We start from the raw sequence: 21,700 nt of genomic DNA, 5'->3' as shown, positions 1-21,700 counted from the left end.
TTATGAAAAGTTCTTGGCAAGAAGGGATTGGGATGGGGATCTTACTGAAGTCGACTCTGCTGGTGCAGAAAACACCGAGAAAAAACTAAGCCCCTCTTCATTCTAGGAAACTCCAGCTGTATAGGCTCTACCCAACACAGGGACTGCATATCAGGGGTTAACAGTTAGATACCTCCATTGCCACATGCCTTTCAGAATGGCCCCTGGCATCTCAATGATGTGGACTTGAGGTCTCATGCCTGGTCCAGGTTCTGCCTTTTACTAATAGGGCACAGGTGTGCAAGGCTATATGAAAGAAGGGCTGTGGAGAGCTGGCCAGGGTCAGCAGGCATTGGATTCAGAAAATTTGCTGCAGGTTATTTTTCAGACAAACATAATTCTCTTAAACAGGGAGAACAAGTCTGGGATAGGCACACTCCCACATACACACAACAGAAGTTCCATGAGTGATACTTCATCTTACGATGAGAAATGTTCTCTGCAGGTATTTGTGTGTCTATTTTAGACTATGCTATTTTTTTTTCTCTTTTTCCCCCCAAATGCTATTATTTGAGCTTGATAAAATGATTTAATGTCACGACTTACAGTTTGAGGAAAAAAAAACAAAAAACCATTGACTTAAGCAGGGGAGTAGATTTGGCAATGTTCTGCTTAATTTGTACAATTAACAACATGGCCAACTGGCTTAAAGAGATAGATAATTTGTTTAGGAACCAAAAGATCTGGTTTAGTTGAATGGAAATTCACCTGTAATCCTAGCCAGCTCTGCAACTTGCTCTGGGCCACACAGGACATCCACAATTGGGACTGAATGACCTGGGAACCCAGATGCCCCTATTGTGAGTTCTCACTCTTACTCTTGGGTGATGTTTCTCCACAGCCCTCAGCAATGCTCTGCACTCCCTCGATGGGGCGACATCCCGTGGGGACTTTGTGACCTTGTTGGACCAGTTTGGCAACCACTACATCCAGGAAGCTATCTATGGCTTTGAGGAGTCCTGCTCTATCTGGTACCCAAACAAGCAGGTCCAGCGGCGACTCTGGCTGGAATATGAAGACATTAGCAAAGGTGAGTGACAGACATGAGCATCCACAAATTTTACACCCCAAATTTTACAGCAATTCCTGGCTGTCTAGGTGCAATAGGACCAGACTTAAGGAGTATGTAGGTGAATGACCAATGTGGGTATTGCCTTAATGCCCCACATCCTTAAAATGCCAAGGTTTGGTTGCAAAAACTCAGTCTCAACATGCGGGTATTCAGGGGAAACTTTAGATTCAGGATGGTGCCCAAACTGTACGCTCACTCTGTTAGTTATTGTAGGGAGAATCCTTGAAAAGTTTACCAGCCACTCGCCATGCTTCTGCTATCATAGCAACAGCTGTTTTTATGGAGTAGAGGAGAAGGAGGTGGTTACCGCAGTCTCCCCACCACTTCCTGTACCCCACAGTCCCAACCTTCACTGACTGGCAACTCCTTCCAGCAGCTACACAATAACCCCTTCTCTCGCCCTCCCGCCCTATGTTGACACCCAGTTTTCCTACTGATGTGAGCTATGCGGTTTATGTAGCTCCAGATACCAGCCTCACAAATAATTCCTTGTCTGCTGTTTGATGGCAAATTACTATTCAGTCCAAGTAAGTGTAAGACTGGTGTTTTTCAAACCTTCTGAATTTGCTTTCTAGTAGAGGAGTGCTGCCTAGTTAATGTGGGTTCTGGTCAACCAGGACTGGTTAAGAATCGCTGTTCATGAATGTCTTCTCCTGAGCTCACCCTCAGGGCATTCTGAGGAGGCCAAGCTGTGGATATGTGAGCTGCTAAAGGCTACTAATGAAATTAGCACAATAGAAATTTAATGATCAAGAGACTAGGGACAGGTAGGCTGCAGTAGGGAAAATGGTCCCCCATGGCTGGGATGCTCTTGGTCCTCTGATCTCCACACGAAGTCCGGTTTTGTCTTGCTTAAGAAGTAGCAGAGGCCTCAGAGTGTCTTTGGCTACTTCCTTCCAGAAGAAGTAAAAGGCTTGTGTCTGGTCTGGACTTCAGTTGCTACAGGCATTCCCCATGGCCTCATCCCCACCCCAAGCCCTGATTTCTCTAAACTCAAAGACACAACCACAGGGTTCAAACTTCAGCATCTTAATATTGTTCTGATTCCAATTTGCCAATAAATGAGTGTAACGAAAGAAAATATAGATAAGACCAGCTAGCAAAGCTTCCTAAGTTTCCATGCCACAGCCTAGTGATAAACCAAAAGGCTAAACCCTCCTCTGTTTCTGTTTGCCAATAGTTCAAGGGTTGCCAGCCTCTGGACTACTGGGGATGAGTCTGACCCTCCCCGAACTCTGGGTTCTCCCCTTGCATCCATCCCCAGTATTGTAGTGTCCTAAAGGTTGAACACTGAGCCCAGGAGGGAAATCTGTCCATGGCATTAGCACTGTGCTCTACTTTTGATCTCAACCCATTTTGCCACTTAGGAGCCAGCTTTGTCACAGTCCATCTGTTTACTGTAGCTCTGATGTATACACCCCTTGCTTGTTATTGATCGTAAAACAACATAATTCACTTTCTGACTGTTCTGGCCAGAGGTCCAAAATCAGTTTTAGTGGGTTAAACTCAAGGTATTAACCAGTATGGCTGGTTCCTTTTGCAGGCTCCAGAGTAGCAAGATGTCCTTGCCCTTGCCATCTGCTAGAGGCCGCCCATATTCCTTGGCTTGCGGCCCCTTCCACCATCTTCAGAGTACATCACTCCAATCTATGAGTCACATGCCCTTCTCTCTGACGCCTTCTGACACCTCTTATAAGGGCCCCTTTGATTATATTGGGCCCACCCAGATACTCCAGGATAATTTCTCCATCTTAAGAGTCTTAATTTAAGCATATCTACAAAATCACTTTTGCCATTCACGGGTTCCGGAAGTTAGGACCTGGGCATCTCTGGTCCTAATCATTATTCAGTCTACCACACTCTGTCCTCTTACTGCTGATTCACTAACCACTCTGTACCCCAAGCATCCTCTACTCTGACCATACAAGGCTACTTGCGATTACTTCAACTTGCTTCCAGACAGTCAAGCTCCCTAATGCCACGACCCTTTAATACAGTTCCTCATGTTGTGGTGACCCCCAACCATAAAATTATTTTTGTTGCTGTTTCATAACTGTAATTTTGCTGTTATGAATCGTAATGTAAATATCTGATAGGCTATATGTGTTTTCCAATGGTCGCGACCCACAGGTTGAGAACCGCTGGCTTAAGGCCTGAGATTCTCTCCCTGCCCAGTCTAAGTCCATAGATACACTCTCGAAAGTCTCCATAACTACTGTCTCATTTGGAAATATTTTCTTGGGCTCCTCTTTTGCCCTGCTCTTGGAACTTTCTCTTTTTCTCCTTTTCCTGGTGTTTGTTCAGTTGCCTAATTTCTGGGAGAATTTTTCTCTTTGCTTGGATCCTTAGGATCAGCAAATTAGTCTTCCTGGCTATGGTTTCTGTTTCTTACTTGCATTTTTTTACCACCCCTGCCCCTGCCCCCAGCTCTATAAATCGGTATTCGCCATTAAGTAATACCCCGTCCCAGTGTCAGGCCCCAACCCTGGGTTCAGGATCAAGGTTTCCTGGTTTGGAAAAGGGCATTGGTTCTTTCCCACACATCCTGAGCCTTTGTGTGTGCTGTCTGTCTGTCTAACCTTGTCCTCTAGTCTACCTCCATCCCACCATCTCTTCCTTCCTGCTCCTCAGGAGCATGCTTAGACATCATCACTTGCACCAGGCCTTCCTTGATGCTCTGGGCAGAGTTCTTTGCTGCTTATCCTGTGCTCTTATAGCTCTGTGTATGTATCCTTTGGCAGCATTTTTCACATCTCCCTGTCTTGTTATTTCCTGTATGACTGTCTCCCATGATAGACTTGGCAACACTTTCTCTCTCTCTCTCTCTCTCTCTCTCTCTCTCTCTCTCTCTCTCTCATTATTTATTTTAAAAAATATAATTGTATAAAATAGAATAAAGTGCAAAATCTTCCTCCCACTCTTATTTCCTGATAATTTAGTTCCATTCCCCAGAGGCAACCAGGCAGCTATTTGCTACCAGTTTACTGCCTGTCCATTCTGATATAGTCTGTTCCTAGCCATTTGGAAGTAGATAGAGCAAGTTGTAGAAGGGTGGATATAGGATTACATCTGTTTTTAAAATTTCATATATATGTAGGGTGTCCCCCCTCAAATGTATACACACACTTTGAATAATTGTAAAGGTAGTGTTCATTAAAATACATTTCATTTTGAAAATTGAGCTATCATCTATTAAAGTGTGTATGCATTTTTTGTGACACCCTGTATATTTAATCTTTTAGCAGGCATCTTTTTCACTATATTTACAGGATGGGGCAAAGTAGGTTTAGAGTTGTTCGTATGGAAAATAATTCAATAATTAATAATAATGCAAAAATAAACTTTGGGTTTCACATACTCACAATGTAGACCCTGTGTAGTATATATGTGTATATAGTGTGTGTATGTGTGTCTATATATATATATATATATATATATATACGATATATATATACAAACACACACATATATATATATATACACACACAAATATATATATATATATATATATATACACACACATAGAGAGAGAGGGAGAGAGAGAGATACAACCTCAAAATAGTTTTATTCATGTATTTATATGAACCAGTTATCTGTTTGCTTCAAGATTAAGGATATGGGACAGGGAAATATATTTTTTTATTCTTAAACCTTCTGTATTGCTTTTACCACAGTAGGCATATGCCACTTTTGCAATAAAACTCTTTTAAAACAATGAAAAATATATCATGAAAGGTTTGTATTACCTTGAATGAAGACTTATAAAGTTAACTGAAAACAAAGCGCACAGTTGTCCCTACAGAGAGCTGAACTTTGGATAGAAACCTGGGAAGAAGTACAAAACCCTATGACCATTTCTCATTAATTTTTGAGTTTATATCTCTGAAAAAGTGCCTAAAATATAATTAGCATCCACTGTTTGTTGAAGGAATGAACCCTTTATTTTGTTCTCACTTCAAGAAAAACCAGTAAATAACTATAGATCTGTAGATTAGGGATGTGACTGTAAAATATTGAACCTTCTTCAAATAAGAACTTCCAAGGGATTACTTTCAATCATCCACCTGACGTGCTAAGCACAATACATTTCCTTTTTTTTTTTTTCATTCAGGAGTGGATTTCCTTGGGTCTTTCTTTCCTTTGCCAACAAAATTTTCATTGTTAGTTCAGATCTGATCTTTGCCATTGCCTGGTCTTGCCACTGCCTTTGGTGCCTATCACTGGGGTCACATGGGTTGACAGTTGGCAATAAGCGAACTCTTCTTGTCTGCTGTACCTTCTAGTGCAAAATCCACTGTTCTTTCGTTTTGCTTTGTTTTGTTTCCAGACAGTTGCTTCCCTTCCATGGGGAAAACTAAAAAGAATAGCTTCCTCTTCTTCCTAGATACAAGATGACAGTTTTTCCCTGAAGTCCACCCTCTAGCTCTGAGAAGTCGTAAGTCAGATTAGAGTCAAAGGAAGAAGGAGCCCTTCCTCGGGTTGTATTTCTGCCACACAGGATGCCGTGTTTTCCGCTACCCATCAATGTGTTTTGGGGGGAATGGAGCCTAAGACATACTCAGTTAGTCTGTCTCCCCCAGATCATGAACAGACTTCTGCTGTGGCCGAACCTAAAACTAGCTGAATCAGCAGCCAGCCTTCTGAGTGTGGCCTGTAAGCTCTGGCCGGCAGCTAGTACGTCTTGTGTATCTGACTCTGGTGCAGATGTAGGCTAACTTGCATAATTGTGGTTCGTGGCATAAAAATCTGATTAGGTTAAGGATGCAACATCGAAATCCAATGAAGACTAATAGCTTAAGTTTCTATAATGCTTTATGTTTTACGACCCTGGAGCACAAACCAGCTCCAGCAGCTCTTTTGGCTCTTTTCATGCACATTTATGACGACCAAGTTAGCACTCAAGTAGCAAAGCAATTATGGCATGTAGCTATTTCCTTTAAACGATTAATTAATTAATTCAACAAATGTTTGCTGCGGGCCTGCTACGTGCATACCCTCTAGTGCGCGGAGAAGGGGTGTGGAGGAGACAGCTGTTCCCCGGCAGTCCCAGGCAGACAGGCCTGAGGGAGGGTGAGGCTGCAAATGAACCTGGTGGCATCATAAACAGAGCCTTCGAAAGGAAACTGAGCTTTCCTAAACATATGTGCGAAGATTTAGTTAAAATCTCACATCCCCAGGCTCCGATGCAGTGGGTCCAGAGCAGTGGTCGCTGGTGAGCCACATGCAGCTCTTTGGCCTCTTGAGTGTGGCTTTTCCTCAAAATACCACGTGCGGGCGCGAACGTACAGTGCGATTGAAACTTCACAGCCCATGCGCAGAAGTCGGTTTTCGGCCTGGGCGAGTCTATTTCGAAGAAGTGGCGTTAGAAGAAGTTGGGGGGCGGGGGGGGTGGGGGGGGAGACGCGGCACAGGTGGGCCGCGGGATATGCAGCGCAGGGGAGGTGTGCGCGATTCATGCACGAGTTGAGTGAGCCAGTCAGTCAACAGTCTCATGTGCAGTGGTTAGTGCTAGTCGCTTCCGCAAATCGCGCGTGGGTGACAAAAGTCCCTACTCGAAGCATAAAGTTACCTGTATTTTTCCAACCAGCTGCAAATCCTACAGGTATTTTTGTCATCAATTTAAGAATTGTAATTATTTTGTGTTGGTGGCTTTATTATTATTTTAGCAAAGGCCAGCTTAGGAGTACCCTAATTAAGTTAATAACAATGTACCTACCTATATAGTTTAAGTTTAAAAATTTGGCTCTCAAAAGAAATTTCAATCGTTGTACTGTTGATATTTGGCTTTGTTGACTAATGAGTTTGCCGACCACTGGTTCAGAGTCCATTGGATCTATAGAGTGAGGGAGGAAGTGACTACAAATACTATTGCCAAACCGCTACCATTTTTCTGAGCACTTACTTTGAGCCAGGCACTTGGCTGAAAATGTTACAAAGCTTTTCTCACTTAATCCTCAGACATATGTATCACTGAAGTCTCACCCTCCCCGAGAGAAAGACAGGGAATCCAGCCTCCAGGCGCTTAAATAGCTTGCATATGGTCACAGAACTCACAAGTGGCAGAGCGAGGGAAAGAACACCTTCACCTATGAGATACATCGTGAATGGCTGCATGCTGTTTTGCCTGCTGATGGCACACGAAAAGATCAAGGAGGAAGGGTAGTAGACCAAATGAAAGTGGGATCAAGACCTAATTAAAACCAGGCCACTGGTCTAAGGTGAACCCACAAGGACCAGGGCCAGATATTGGACTTCCTAGTGGGTCCCCATTGCCTTTCACCTTGAGTTTTCCGGATTTTTGATTGTTGAGTGATTTTTTTGTTTTTGTTTTTGTTTTGCTGTGATCTGTTATGATGTAGTTTTGTTTTCCTAAATAGAAGCACGTCTCGGAATTTACTGTGCCCTGTATTACCTGGGAGCTTGTTCAAATGGAGATTTTGACTCAGGAAATCTGGGTGGGGCCTGAGATTCTGCATATCTAACATGCTCTCGGATGACCCCAAAGCTGCTAATCCAAGGACCACATTCTGAATAGAAAGGCTATGTAATTTAATTGAAGACCAGCAGGGAGGGGCTCCCTTATCCTCCTTTTCTCCCCTTCCCCTCCACCCCGCTCCAGTGCAGAAACTTCAGCCTTGGACCCGTGGCACGTGGCCTCCATGGGGACATCGTGGTATCCTGTCCACCAGGGACTGTCACAGGCAGGAGGACTAGCCTGAATGGACCAGGACATTTCCCTGATTAAGGCATTGATCGTTAGGCTTGTGTGCAGAATTGAACAGTCTTAAGCCCTTAGGCACTGAGAGGAATTGGAAACATGCCAACAATCAGGATTAAAGGTGATAAGCTGATATTTTAAAACTCGGTTTTGTAGGTAACACTATCCCATCTTACTTCCTCAGTTATTCTCTCCAGGTTTCTAAAAGTAGTGCTCAAGAAGCCCCTTTGTTCCCTCTAGAAACTGCTCACAGTCATAGAGCTTCATATTCTCACCTGGCTGATGTTTTAGTGCTGGTGCTGAGGCCAAGCTCCTTTCATATAACTGTGGCCCTGACAATAGTGACGTACTATCCGCAGCATACAATTTAGTAGTTAATTATATAGTATTCTAGATCATAAGCTTTGCCTTCACAAACGGATCGACTGCTTCCTCAGAGTGCTTTTATGTGTTTATTGAAAACCTTTTATATCTAAACATTGGTCTAGGCCAGCCGTCGGCAAACTACGGCCCGTGGGCCGGATCTGGCCCGTTTGAAGTGAATAAAACTAAAAAAAAAAAAAAAAAAAAAAGACCGTACCCTTTTATGTAATGATGTTTACTTTGAATTTATATCAGTTCACACAAACACTCCATCCATGCTTTTGTTCCGGCCCTCCCGTCCAGTTTAAGAACCCATTGTGGCCCTGAGTCAAAAAGTTTGCCCACCCCTGGTCTAGGCACTTGGCATATAATGGTAAATGGCACCAAAAAGTTTCCTGCTTTTACGGAGCTTATATCCTAGTGAAGAAAGACAGAAAGGGACAAGTAACACATAAATGAAAGCAATCATTCTAGATAGTGATAGAAACCATGAAGAGACTAAAACTAGGTGATGTTGTAAAGGTTGACTGGAGGATTGGGGAGCTTATTGAGATGGCAGGCACAGCCTGGCCGGTGTGGCTCAGTGGTTGAGTGTTGACATATGAAACAGGAGGTCACAGTTCTATTCACTTTAGGGCACATGCCCGGGTTGTAGGCTCCATCCCCAGTAGAGAGTGTGCAGGAGGCAGCCAATCAGTGATTCTTTTTCATCATTGATGTTTCTATCTCTCTCTCTTACCCTTTCTCTATGAAATCAAGAAAAAAACACACATAATCTATAATAATAAAAGCATAACATGCTAATTAGACCAGACGTCCTTCTGGACACCCTGCCGGACGAAGCTGTGGCTGCAAGAGAAGCCTGAGTCCTGGGTGCCAGAGGGAAGCCGGTGCTGGTAGTCAGGGGAAAGAAGGCCTACTCTTGCATAAATTTTGTTCATCGGGCCTCTAGTATATATATATAAAAGATGGTAGGTACAGAGAAGGCCTCCATGGTGGGATAAGGGATAAGTTTGATCTGAGGCCTGTTAGACAAGAAGGAGCCAACTGTGCAAAGGTGTGGGGGCAGAGGAAATAGCAAACACAAAGGCTTCATAAGCTTTAGAATTCTCATAGCTTTTAGCATAATCTAGAGCACATAGTTACTTGGTAAATATCAGGCTGGTAACCAATGTGGCTGTAGAAGAGAGGACTGGATTCTCATGGAATATGAAGAGAAGAAACTCTACACTTGGCTTGTTCTGCTTCTCAGACTCAACAAGCTAAGGTGGGACCAGTTCATTTAGCCCATATCATTTTATACAACGTGTAGATCATGCTCAAAGGGGCTGGCCATGGGGATACAGACCCAAGAGAAACAAACATATGGCTACAGTCTTAATAGTACAATGCATCTGCCTACCAGGACTTCTATTTTGATCTTAAGTTATGGGCTGAAACCCACAAATATATATATTTGTTGCAGGAAAAACTACAAAATAAATGGTGATTCAACGGAGATTTAACATCAAATGTGAAAATCTGAATTGGACATCACTTGGGCTTTTCACGTCATTTGGGATGAGTGTCTTGTGTCTTTTTTTTTTTCACTGTAGTAGGATAGGAGTGCCTTGTGTCTTAAACAGCAATGGTCTATGTCGCCCATCCTTCTCCAAGGCAGCATGTTGAGGGAAAGAGCACTGGATGGGAAGTCCATAGGCCTGGGTTATTGGTCTCAGTTGAGCCATAAGTCAGCCCCTGACCTTGGGTAAATTTCTTAACCCTCTTCAAAATAATATCATCTGTGTCAAAACTAACCTGAATTAGATGATGCTTAGAGTTTCTTCTACTTCTAATGTTCTGTCACTGTATACTCATCATATAATTTTACTTCTGATGACAGAATGCAACATTTAATTACACCTGGCTCAAGGCTAACTAGGTTAAGTCAACTGATATTGCAATGAACGAGTTTAATGTATTGTTTGTAGCAAGGGTTTAGAATCAGACAGATCTACATCAGACTGTTTTATTAGCTGTGCCTTTTGAGAAGTTAATGTAAGGGCTCTGAGCCTCAGTTTCCATGTATGCAAAACAGGGCTATGAAGACTTAGCTTTCAAATAAGGATTGAATACAATAATCTTATCTAATAAAAGAGAAACATGCAAATTGACTGTACCTCTGGTACACTCACAAGCCATGCCCACAAGCCATGCCTGCCAGCCAATCAGAGTGACTATATGCAAATTAACCCAACCAAGATGGCGGCTGGCAGTCACAGAGCTGGAGCAAGCAGGAGGCTTGGTTGCCCCGGCGATGGAGGAAGCCAAGCTTCCCGCCTGCCCTGGCAAGCTGTAGCCTCCGCTCAAGGCAACAAAGTTTCAATTATAGAAGATAAATAAATCCCAGATACCTGTTTCCAGCAAACCTCCACTGGGAGCTTGGGTGGCTGGGGGCTGTGGCCAGCCTGCAAACAGCCATCAGCCCCTCACCCAGGCTGGCCACACCCTTATGGGGTGAGGGTTCCCACTGGGGGGCTTGGCCAGCCTGTAAACAGCCATCAGCCACTCACCCAGGCTGGCCACACCTTTATGGGGTGAGGGTCCCCGCTGGGGGGCTTGGCCAGCCTGTAAATAGCCATCAACCCCTCACTCAGGTTGGCCAGGCACCCCATCGGGGACCCCCACCCTAAAGGGGGTGTGGCCAGTCTGAAAACGGCCCTCAGCCCCTCACCCAGGCTGGCCAGGCACCCCAGTGGGACCCCCACCCTGATCTGGGACAACCTTCAGGGCAAACCAGCTAGCCCCCACCCATGCACCAGGTCTCTATCCTATATAATAAAAGGGTAATATGCAAATTGACCCTAACAGCAGAATGACTGGGAATAACTGGTCACTATGACACACACTGACCACCAGGGGGCAGACGCTCAATGCAGGAGCTGCCTCCTGGTGGTCAGTGCGCTCCCACAGGGGGAGCTCTGCTCAGCCACAAGCCAGGCTGATGGCTGCCAGTACAGTGGTAGTGGTGGGAGCCTCTCCCGCCTCCTCAGCAGCGCTAAGGATGTCCGACTGCAGCTTATGCCTGCTCCCCGCTGGCAAGTGGATATCCCCCGAGGGCTCCCGGGCTGCCAGAGGGATGTCTGACTGCCAGCTTAGGCCCAATCCCCCAGGGAATGGGCCTAAGCCAGCAGGTGTACATCCCCCGAGGGTTCCCAGACTGTGAGAGGGCACAGGTTGGGCTGAGGGACCCCCCACGAGTGCACAAATTTTTGTGCACCGGGCCTCTAGTTATATATAAAGCACAGTGTCTAGTGTTCTGTAAGTGTTCAATGCGTTTTAACTCATATCTTTATTTTTTATTTTTTATTTTTTTTATATTTTATTGATTTTTTACAGAGAGGAAGGGAGAGAGACAGAGAGTCAGAAACATCGATGAGAGAGAAACATCGATCAGCTGCCTCCCGCACATCTCCCACTGAGGATGTGCCCGCAACCAAGGCACATGCCCCTGACCGGAATCGAACCCGGGACCCCTCAGTCCGCAGGCCGACGCTCTATCCACTGAGCCAAACCGGTTTTGGCTCATATCTTTATTATTAGCATTCTTTTAATGAAATCTGTAGTGCAGTTCACTTTTTTTTTGAACAAAATAGCTATTGATAAGAATTTCAGAGACATAGTAACACTTGCCCTGTGTAAACACACTCTTCACTGGAACACTGATGTGTGTTTTAGAAGTCATACATCGTCCATTAACCAGTTAGTGGATCAGGGGAGTCAACCATCCAAAAATCAGAATCAACATCCTATCCTTTGACTTTTGACCACTGTTTTCAGTCCCAGTCATAGCCCCTATGCTGGGAAATAAGCATGACTTCCTCCACCTGTATACATATCAAGGATTTTTACTCTTTTTTTTTTTTTTTGGTGAGGAAGGGGATAGGGGCTATAAAAATGTGCTCTCTGTGGAAAGGGTCCTCTGGGGGGCCCTCTTTTTGATAAGCAGCCTGGATGTTACTGCCTTTTAAGTACAAAGGACCTGTCAGGTGCATTCTTCAAAGGGGGAGAAATTCATGAGTGTGTCCAGCTGTATCAGCCTTCCCTTCCACTGTGATTCAGAGCCCCTGCTGTCTGGTTCACTGCCCGCATACAGATGCAGACTCATTCCTCCTGTGCCCCAGGGGCGGGACCCAGGCCCTACTAACAACCCAATTCCAACAGGAGTGCATATAGAAGTTGAGAGATGTCAGTAGTGTTTGTGTTTTGTTAGGCTCCTATCTTTTCCTCATTTCCATTAATAATCTGCTTTAGAGGGACACTGATGTATTCTCAAAGGCCAGGAGGGGATGGTCACATCACTTCCTACCCTGCCCCATCTCTTGCAATGTGTGACACCATGTGCAGCATCTAGCAGGCAGTCAATAAACATTGGTGAAATGAATAAATGAGTGAATGCCATCCTCTTTCCGCTTCCTCCTCTTTTTCCAAGAAAAATTATAGCATGTTGTCTATGTCAGCATGTCCCCAAACACCTTCCCCTCCAACCTCCTGGCACCAGCCCACCCTTTCATGGCCCCTCCTACACATCTCCAGAGTTGATTGTGTGTGTGAAGGTAGGTGGGTGGGTAGTGTCATGTCCAGGAGCTTGGAATTAGAAGAATAGACTACACTGAAAGCCAAGGTATCAAGCATAAGGCAGGACTAGGGTTAAATACTAGGAACTGAAATAAATCCATTTGTGGAGGTTCAATTTGTGATCATTATTCCAAGTTTCTAGCTACCAGTTAATTGTTATAGAAGTCAAAAATTGTCTTTTTTGTCACCCTTCCTATAATCAGTTTTCTTATAGAGCAAATTGAAACGTTTTCTTTGTAGGGGGAGGGAGAAATGGGATATGTGTTGGGTGTAATATGCAACCTGTGTTTAAATTGAAATAGGAGACATAAAAGTATTTGATCTAAACCCACGAATCAGCAGACCCCTTTTCTGCTCATCCGTGGGCCACTAACCACTTCCATCCACTCCTGATTTCTGCTCCTCTTTTGTCAGTCTCCCTGAATCTCCTGGACCGCTTTGGAAGTTGGTTCAATTATTGAAAGAAAAAAACTTAACAGGGAAATTTAAAAACAGGAAAAAACTAATGTCAAGGAAATCAGTAAAAAATGGATCAGGGAAGTAATTAATTTTGAAGAAAATGATAGTGGTTGACATCATTTTCAAACCTGGCCCCAGCTGCCAGCTACAGTACAAAAATGCCAATGATTAATGCTGCAGCAGTCTAAGGCCCCAGAATACATCAGTACTGTCTCGGTTACTGAGAAGAGGAAGAAGGTTTTCCAATCAGATCAGCTTTTCTCTCTTAAAACTCCCTGGGGGCACTGTGATTCTCCAGCTGATATATGACTGCTCAGGAGTCTGGGACTTGGAGACCTCAACGAGCGCCACCTGGAGGGAAGTATGGGAGTTGCTTTGCAAAGTAGTGCTGTTCATGCAGTCATTCAGAAATTTGCATTGAGTGTTCACTGTAGGTCAGGCCCAGTGCGAGGTGCCAGGAATGGAATGGTTAATGAAAGAAGGCTCTTAGCCACAGTGGGACCTTAGATGTTAAAGGTAGAGCATAACTATTTCCTCTACCAGCTTCATCTTCCCTCGTCTCTCCTTGCACTTGGCTAGTCAGTTTCTGTGGGAAAGAGGCCGTTGCAAGGTCCAGAACACACTCTCCACCTGGTCCTTGGACAAAGGGACCAGGCTTGGGCATATTCTGTCCTCAGGAAGAATCTGAGACCCTGAAGGGTAAGCCAGGGGCATCTGTGGAGGGCCTTAGGTGAAGGACCCCTTGCGACGTACAACATTTTTGGGGAGAGGAGCTGCTTGGCTAGATTGGACCATCCTGGGACACGTGGGATGCCCAGACCACTGCCTTGGAGCTTTGTGAAGGGCTGTTTTGGTCTAGTGACTGCCCACCGAGGCAGGATTAGGGACAGTACCTGCTTAACCCAGTTCATGACCAGGGCCTCCAGAGAGTAGTCGCATTGGTCTCCCCTTAAAGCCCAGCTTAACCAGGAATAGATGGCTTTGCTGAGTCATAACCATGCACGGCCCATCGGCTTGGGTAGGTTTGGCAAGGTGCAGAGTTGGTCAGAGTTTAATGCCACAGAGCTCTTAGTTGAGAGCAGTTGCTACAACCATGCAGGTTCAAAAAGACCTTCACAAGGTTTGCTTTTGCTGATTAAAAAAAAAAAAGAAAGAAAGAAAAGAAAGGTTAAAAAAAAGAAAGCATTTCTGCAGTTCAGCGTCTCAGTAAATCTGCCAGTTAAAATACGTGCTTTGTAGGTGACATTGCGTGCCAGTGACTTGGAGAAAACCAACCTCAGCTGATAAGTCAGCAGCCTGGTCCCCTTGACATCTCTGTTTCTTTGGGGTTTTCTTTCATCAGGTTGAATCCACAGAGGTGGCCTCTAACGTCACTCCTCGGGTGCGCATCCACTGCCTGCTGATGGCTACGGTGCCTCCTGTCAGTTTATTACAAGTGTAGTTGATTATTGTGGCAACTGATTCTCTGTACATTGATGTATTCGGGGCATTTATGACTTCGTGTATTTTTATTTGGTCTATTTTGCTGTAGAGAAGGGACTCTGTGGCCACTGCATAATCCCCATAGGTGAGGCCATAGACCCTGCTCATAGCGGGTTTGTAGTGACTATTGATCAGTCGTGGGGATGAGGATAAATAGGAGACGCCAGCCCTCCTGCTTTGCTGGTCTGTACGTTTTTGCACAGGGTTGGTGGGGGGGAGAAGAGGTGTTAGTCTTTCAGAATTTCCATGGTCTTTCTCTTCAAGGTTAATGAGCATGTTGGGACCTGAATAGAGCATGTATTTGCAATCATTGAGCTGGTGGAGGTCACTTAGTATCTACAGGTAAACATAAAAGCAAATTGAAACCACAGAAAACTTTACTTATAATTCCATCACCGTTTTTAAAACAAATTTTTATATCATTCTTTATTGTTCGTCACTCAGTGTTTGAGTTTCTACTTTGTGCAGGCATTCAGCAGGCGTTGCTGTAGAAGGGACCTGATTCCTGCTCTCAATATAAACAAACAAGAAAACAAGTAAATGAAGTGTAAACAGAACATTAGGAACTTTGGGCCATGATAGAGGGTCGCAGAAGCACTGGCCACTTCAGAGAGGGTGTCAGGAAGGCCTGGGTGGCACTGTGCTGAAGTTTGGATGGTGAGCTGGAGGAAAGGCATCCCAGGAAGAGGAAATGGCTGGTACAAAGTTCTGAGGTGGGGAGGCCTAATTGGGTTGGAGCAGAGTGAGCCAGGAAGGCTCCTATGGTCTGGCTGGAACCCGGAAAGTCTGAGCTGGCCATGCAATACCTCATAAACCCTGCTAGGATACTGGCAAGGAATCTACTGAGGCAAAAGCCCAGTCACATGCTCTACACTGGCTGGAGCAGCATCAAGGCCAGAGTGGACTCAGGGACACCAGTCAGGGACCTAAAATAGTGACCCTGGCGTTGAACATGGAGAAGAAAGGACAGAGCGAAGGTTGTTTATGGACCAGAGGAACTTGAAGACAGGGTGGTCTGGGGACGGAGGATCAAGGGAAGAGGACTGAGATGATTCCTAGATATTTGATTGGACAACTGATGATACTAAAGTGCCGTTTACAAATTGGGGCCGATAGGACGGAACAGACTGGGGGAAGGTGGAGAGTAGAGCTTCATGCAGCCCTGTCGATTCTGAGTTTCCATAGACATCTGGGTGGAGGAGTTAGGTAGGCTGTCGGAGATGTAGGTCTGGAGTCAGAGGAGAAGCCAATGCTAGAGATGCTAATGTGGGGGTCTGCAGAATTCAGCCAGTACCTGACTCTGGGAATGATCAAGCTCAGCGAGGGAGGAAAGCTGAGTCAGAGTCAGGACCAAACCTGGAGTTGCATCCACAGGTAGAAGGCAGAGGAGGTGTCAGATGTGGGGGGAGTTGTGCAGGCGATACTGTGAAGGACAGGCAGGAAGGTTGTGGTGAAGAGGAGGGTGGACAGCTTCTTACCCTGCTGAGCAGGGGAGTGAGATTGGTAGGTCAAATGTCATTGCCTAGTTCCCTTATAGAATTACAGAATATTATAACTGCAAAGGCCCTGAGGAAGAATCATAATGGCAGTATACATGCCAGAATTCCCATTTGTTGGTATTGTTTACACAGTCCGTATTTCCCACCACCCTGGGAAGCAGCAGGTAGATGGCCTGGGTGCCTCTGTTTGGGGAAGGTTTTTGTGGGTTGCTCTCAGTCACACTGGCTTCGCTTTGAATTGTGAAACCACAGACAGCACCATGCGGAGCAGAGCTGTCCCTTGGGTGTCCTAGATCCTCAGGATGTTGAGCCATAGGACTATTCCCCACCTGGAACATCTGCCCACAGTACCAGTGCCCTTGCACGAGGGCTGTCACACTCCTCCCCTGGTAGGCCAGCACCCACAGCTCCAGAGAGAGGGAACTGAGGTCCACACGTGGAACTGCTAGTCTGTGGCTGCACAGAGAGGGGTAGACCCAGGCCTGGACCCTGGGCTTGGTCAGTGGGCTTCCTTGTCTCAGCTCTGTGTCTGCTTCTCCATTTGCTGGGACCAAGGGGGCTCTGGGCTTGTCCCTTTGCCATCCCGTGGGGATGCCAGAACAGACATGAGCTCATCCACTCTTAACAGAGTTATTATGACTAGGCATTGTTAACATAATAGCAAAGAAAATAAAATCTGTGCTCTGCCCAGCCCTTACTTTGCCACCCCAGCCCTGGGGAGAGAGTGTCATCCCACAGTTAGTGAGCACTCACTAAATACTGACTGCTAAAGATGTATTGAATGCCTGGCCCTGTGCTAAGCGTTAGGAGTATGTTGATGAATAAAAGCTAGACCCTTCCCCGAAGTTGTTCATCAAATATGTGGAAAGGTGTCTAGTAAACCAGAATCTACAATGAAGTGTGGCATGGGCTATAAGAAACCTGAGAACAGGAAGCACCAAAGAGGAGCTCAGAGTTCAGATGGGCAGGGCTTGGAAAACCTTCCTGGAGGAGTTGTTGCCAGCAGTAATGGAGGGTGTGTGGACATCAGTGTGTGGCTGCTGGGGAGAGGATATTCTAAACAGGAAAAAGGCAAGGCAGGTGAAACGTGGGGGCATGAGAACACAAATACCTGTGAAATAGGGCTAGAGGTGGCCAGGGCATGGGCTTAAGAGCCTGCTGGCCAAGCCCTAGTCTCTTATTTTTATCTTGAAACCATTTGAGAATTACTAAAGGATTTCAGTGAAGAGAGGACCTGTTCCTATTGGGCTTCAGAAGCATCCATCTGGTCATGGTGCAGAGGATGATTGCAGGACGTAAAAGCCAGAGACAGGGTGATTGGACAGAAACATTTTGGAGGAGAGCAGGTGGGAACAGCTGAAGGTCTGGATTAAGGGGGAAGAAATGTCAAGTGTAGGGTGGATGGGACAGTAATTTAGGAAAGTCATTAGTAGGTAACTCTTTGGATGTGGAGGGTGAGGATGTGGTACACCACAGGAAGTCTCCTGGGTGATGTAAATGGAACCCCTGTGCGCCCTGCAGTGACCCCCAGTAATGGAGCAGCCAGAAGTTAAAGCTCGTTAGCCCAGACATGAAACTGGGCAGACCCAGACGCCTGAGTAACAGAACTTTTGCCTTTTATAATTTATTTATTTTTATTACTATTTCTTCCATTGCAGCTTATATTCAGTAGAGTGTTTGCTTTTTATGATAGTACAATTGTCTCTGGATGCTGACATAGCAGAGGATGCTAAAGACAGCAGACCCACCTTTCTGGGGTCTCCATCCTGGCAATATCCCACTTTTTAGTAAGCTGAAAACACACCTTCTTGAGATACAAGGGAGGAATGGGGAACCCTCATTCTCTCCTGCACCCTTATCTCAGACAACCTGTGTGTTGCCTTGACGGGGGCCCACGTTGAAGCACCTTCAACCCACTGGATTCATCCCTCTGCCCCAGCGCAGGGGAGAAGGGTCAACGGTGGCCTCTGGTTTGTGGGTACTAGTTAGTCCATCTGCCACAGTAAAATCACAGTTTTCATGGAAGGCTCTTAGGGTGGAGATGAGCTAGGGATGTGTTGAAGACTGAGAGTGGTGGGGGCTGGGACTCAGGGTGGTAAAATGCACTCATCCTTCCCACAGCAGCTAGAGGTCATGTTCCATAAACATTCTGATTCTTGCCACTCTGAACATATGTTTCCTTGTTATCTTTTAATTGGTTTTTATTCTAAATTTAACACTAAACAGTTGTGGTAGCGGCTGTGAACACTGGTGTGGGAACATGTCAATTCTGGGGACTTGGGAGGCACCAGGATCTCCTCCGTGCCTCCCTCCCCTCCCACGTCACACCTGCCTGCTTGGAGAGTCAGGAGATGCTCACCATGCCCGCTCCTGCCTATGTTGTCATGTTCATAGGTGTCAGGTTTTGGGGAGCAAAGGGAGAGGAATAACCTGAAACCCGAAGGCTACCACCAGAAGCCATGCATACTGCAGGTGAGGCCAGTAGGTTGGAAGCTGCTATCAGCAGGCATGAAATCTTGCCTTCTAGGGAAACACTTCAGAAATTGTTGAAAACTAAACAATATGTGGCAATTGGGTGTTCTTGAGAAAGAGAAAGCTGGGAAGTCAGACTTTGAAGAACTCCTAGGTCTATGATGAGGTACGAAGCCTGGTGCAGAGGGAGGAGGCGGAGCTGGGAGTTACAGACCCAGTGTGACTACAGCCTCTGAGCCTTGGTGTCCTCATCTGCAAAACGGGATCATCAGGATGTTGCAGAGAATTGTCAGGACTAAGAGTCAGGGCTGGCAGAGCATCCAGCCCAGAGTAGGTTCTCAAAAATGTTAATAATTAGATTATTTTCCCAACTGGGCCCTGCAGCCCACTAATCCAACAAGATACTCTGTGAACAATGAATTCCATATTTAGATTATTTTGGACGACATTGTGTGCTGTATTGCCTTCCTTCTTGGAGATTTGTAACACATCAGGGAATTTTAAAGGCTTCTCAAAGATTTACCAAAACCCTGCTTAACTTTCACTCTAGCTGCCCCTTCACATTAGACCTTGAAAATCTTGTTGATTGTCTGTCTGTGTTATTCTGAGAAATGCCATTAACAAACCCTGAAAACAAAAATTCTGTGAAATCTACTTAGAAAAATTCTGAGTTTTTGTTATGTGGCTTCTAATAAGGTGGAAAGTTTTCTGTTCAAACTCCTTCGTCCAGATTTGGCACCAAAGTGTCTTATTTCTTCTGAAATACTCCATTGCTTTGCCCTCATTCTCTACACTTGGTTGTCACCCCAATCTGACCCCCAGAGCTCCATGCCTGTGTTGTTAGGACAGTCTCCTGTCTGTCATCCATTCATACACTCATTCATTCCAAGTCAGCCTGTGTTACATTACACGCTTGACTCATCTTCAGCCGTTTCCACCCTCCATACCACTTCCTGTGGAGCCAGGCAAAGGCTCGCTCCTAACTGTTGCTTCCAGTCTAACATTCCTGTCTGCTCTTTCAGGGGTCCATTCAGTATGGCCCTACCTTATCTGTGTAACTGTATTTATGTAGATCCACTCTCAGCTTTCAGGCCTCACACACCTAGGTAGCAGGCTAGCTTTGTCATAGGCTCACCCCTGATCTATTGAGCTCTCACTGTAAATACAGTGGTTTATTATACGTGAACTTACTGAATTCTCACATTCTGCTCTGAAAGATAGATACCATCATTTTCATTTCCCAGACACACAAAGTGACGCATAGAGAACTCAGGTCACACGGATTTCAAAGACCTGGCTCTTAACTAGCTGGTTCCTCTCAGTAATGGGAGGAACTCAAGGGAATGGTGGAATTAATAGATTTTCTTTAGCCAGAGGCATTTAAAAACCCAAAAATACTTTGAACAGAGAATGTGAGGTTGGCCATGATGGTTTGCTCAGGGCAAACTCATTCTAGGTCTCTGTTATCACCATGTTCTCCTCTTGTAAGTCACACAGGGAATGGATATAATGTTTAATAACTTCTGCTTTCCAGAATGTAATATTCTTCCATATTTGAAGGAAAACACAGTCTTCTGGCATTTGTTCCAACCTCTCCATGGTTGTGGAAGGTCTTACTAGCCCCCGAAGTGATGGGTGTGCTTGGAGACAGCATTCTCCCAAAGTTGCTCATTTCTCTCTCCTTCGCTTCTCACCATTGACCAACAGTTCTCTGTCGTGGCCATAGACAGTCTCTTGTGTAAAAGCGATTGTTATGTGCCGGAGAAGATGGAAGGGAAGCAGGAGTTGCCATGTTCGCTCGCTGCCTAGGAAGGAAGATTCCTTCAGGTGGTGGTTTCAATCCTTCTCTGATCACCTTCTTTCTCGGAACAGAGCAAAGTGTCCTTTACACACTATCCAGTTTGTCATGAATGTAGGGTCACACTGGGTTGTCAGCTTCCAGATATGACAGTGACAGATTCATCAGTCAGTCAGCAGACATCTACTAAAGACCTGTTATGTGCCCAGCACTGTGCTAGGTACTGCGGAGAGCTCTATAGTATGATACTGACCTCAAAGAATTTGCAGTCTATTTGTGGTAGCAAGATAACAAACAATAATAATAGCAATAATGCTAATAACAGCAGTTGCTTTCATTAGACATCTTGGCACTCTACTAAGCGCTTTGCATTTATTTTTTTTTCAAGTAGAAGACAGAATGGGGCTTAGTGAGGTTACCTTATTCAAAAATAGTATTGTAAGGAGGGTGAGGTAGGGGAGGAAACACTGTAATTGGGAGAATGCTCTGATAAGGTCTGCAAGCATCTTGAGAATTAGGCAAGTTATGTCTCTCTTTTATAGAGAGACGTGAGCAAAGCTAGACGGAAGTAGGTGGGGAAGTGGTGTGAAGCCAGCCTGTTCTCAGGAGGGTCTGGATCCTGGCTCAGGCAGAAGGTGGGCTAGCGTTCAGGGGCCTGGAGGAAAGAGAGGAGCTTAACCAAAGTTTAATTAACAAGCTTTTTGTTCTGATTAATCAGTGGAGGAAAACAGTTCAGCTAATCATTTATAGGGCAAAGTAGGAAATTTGAGGGTCTATGTCTGGCCTTGTCACCAGTAAACAAAGGTAGCATCTGTGAGTCATGTCTAAATCTCATGGGGAAGGGTGGTTCTTTGCAGTAAGCCATTTTTCAGAACACAAAGAGATGACTGGATTTCTTAAGCTTTGAATAAGAGTCAACACTGTCAATTCTCTATATGAGAGATGACAAAACTGAGCAACAAAGAGGTCAGTTACTTTGCCCAACTTCACAGAATGATCAGTAGCAGAGGTGGAGCCTATACCTGGTCTGTCTCCCTCAAGGCTGTACAATCAGCCCTGCATTACGTGGTCCAAACTGTACCTGTTACTGGAGTTGGGAGAGACTGAGTGAGGGCCAGAGCAGTCACCGCAAGCTTCCAGGAAGGAGACGTTCTGGAGAATGAGCAGAAATACAGAAGACA

The 21,700-nt window shown here is 45.3% G+C and overlaps 1 protein-coding gene across 4 annotated transcripts in view; it reads left to right on the top strand.

Annotated features, from left to right (window-relative positions):
- ASTN1 (astrotactin 1) overlaps positions 1 to 21,700 on the top strand; it is a 281,624-nt gene that overhangs the window by 225,720 nt on the left and 34,204 nt on the right. For all 4 annotated transcript variants that reach the window (XM_070396322.1, XM_070396324.1, XM_070396323.1 and 1 more), the window contains exon 16: positions 881 to 1,069. In XM_070396322.1, the coding sequence (XP_070252423.1) occupies positions 881 to 1,069 (189 nt within the window). The remainder of the gene's footprint in view (positions 1 to 880; positions 1,070 to 21,700) is intronic.

Source organism: Myotis yumanensis, unplaced genomic scaffold (assembly GCF_028538775.1).
Source record: "Myotis yumanensis isolate MYYU_CA2020_CCGP unplaced genomic scaffold, mMyoYum1.0.hap1 SCAF_17, whole genome shotgun sequence".
NCBI classification, from domain to species: Eukaryota; Metazoa; Chordata; class Mammalia; order Chiroptera; family Vespertilionidae; genus Myotis; species Myotis yumanensis.
This window is presented reverse-complemented; position numbering and strand designations above follow the sequence as displayed.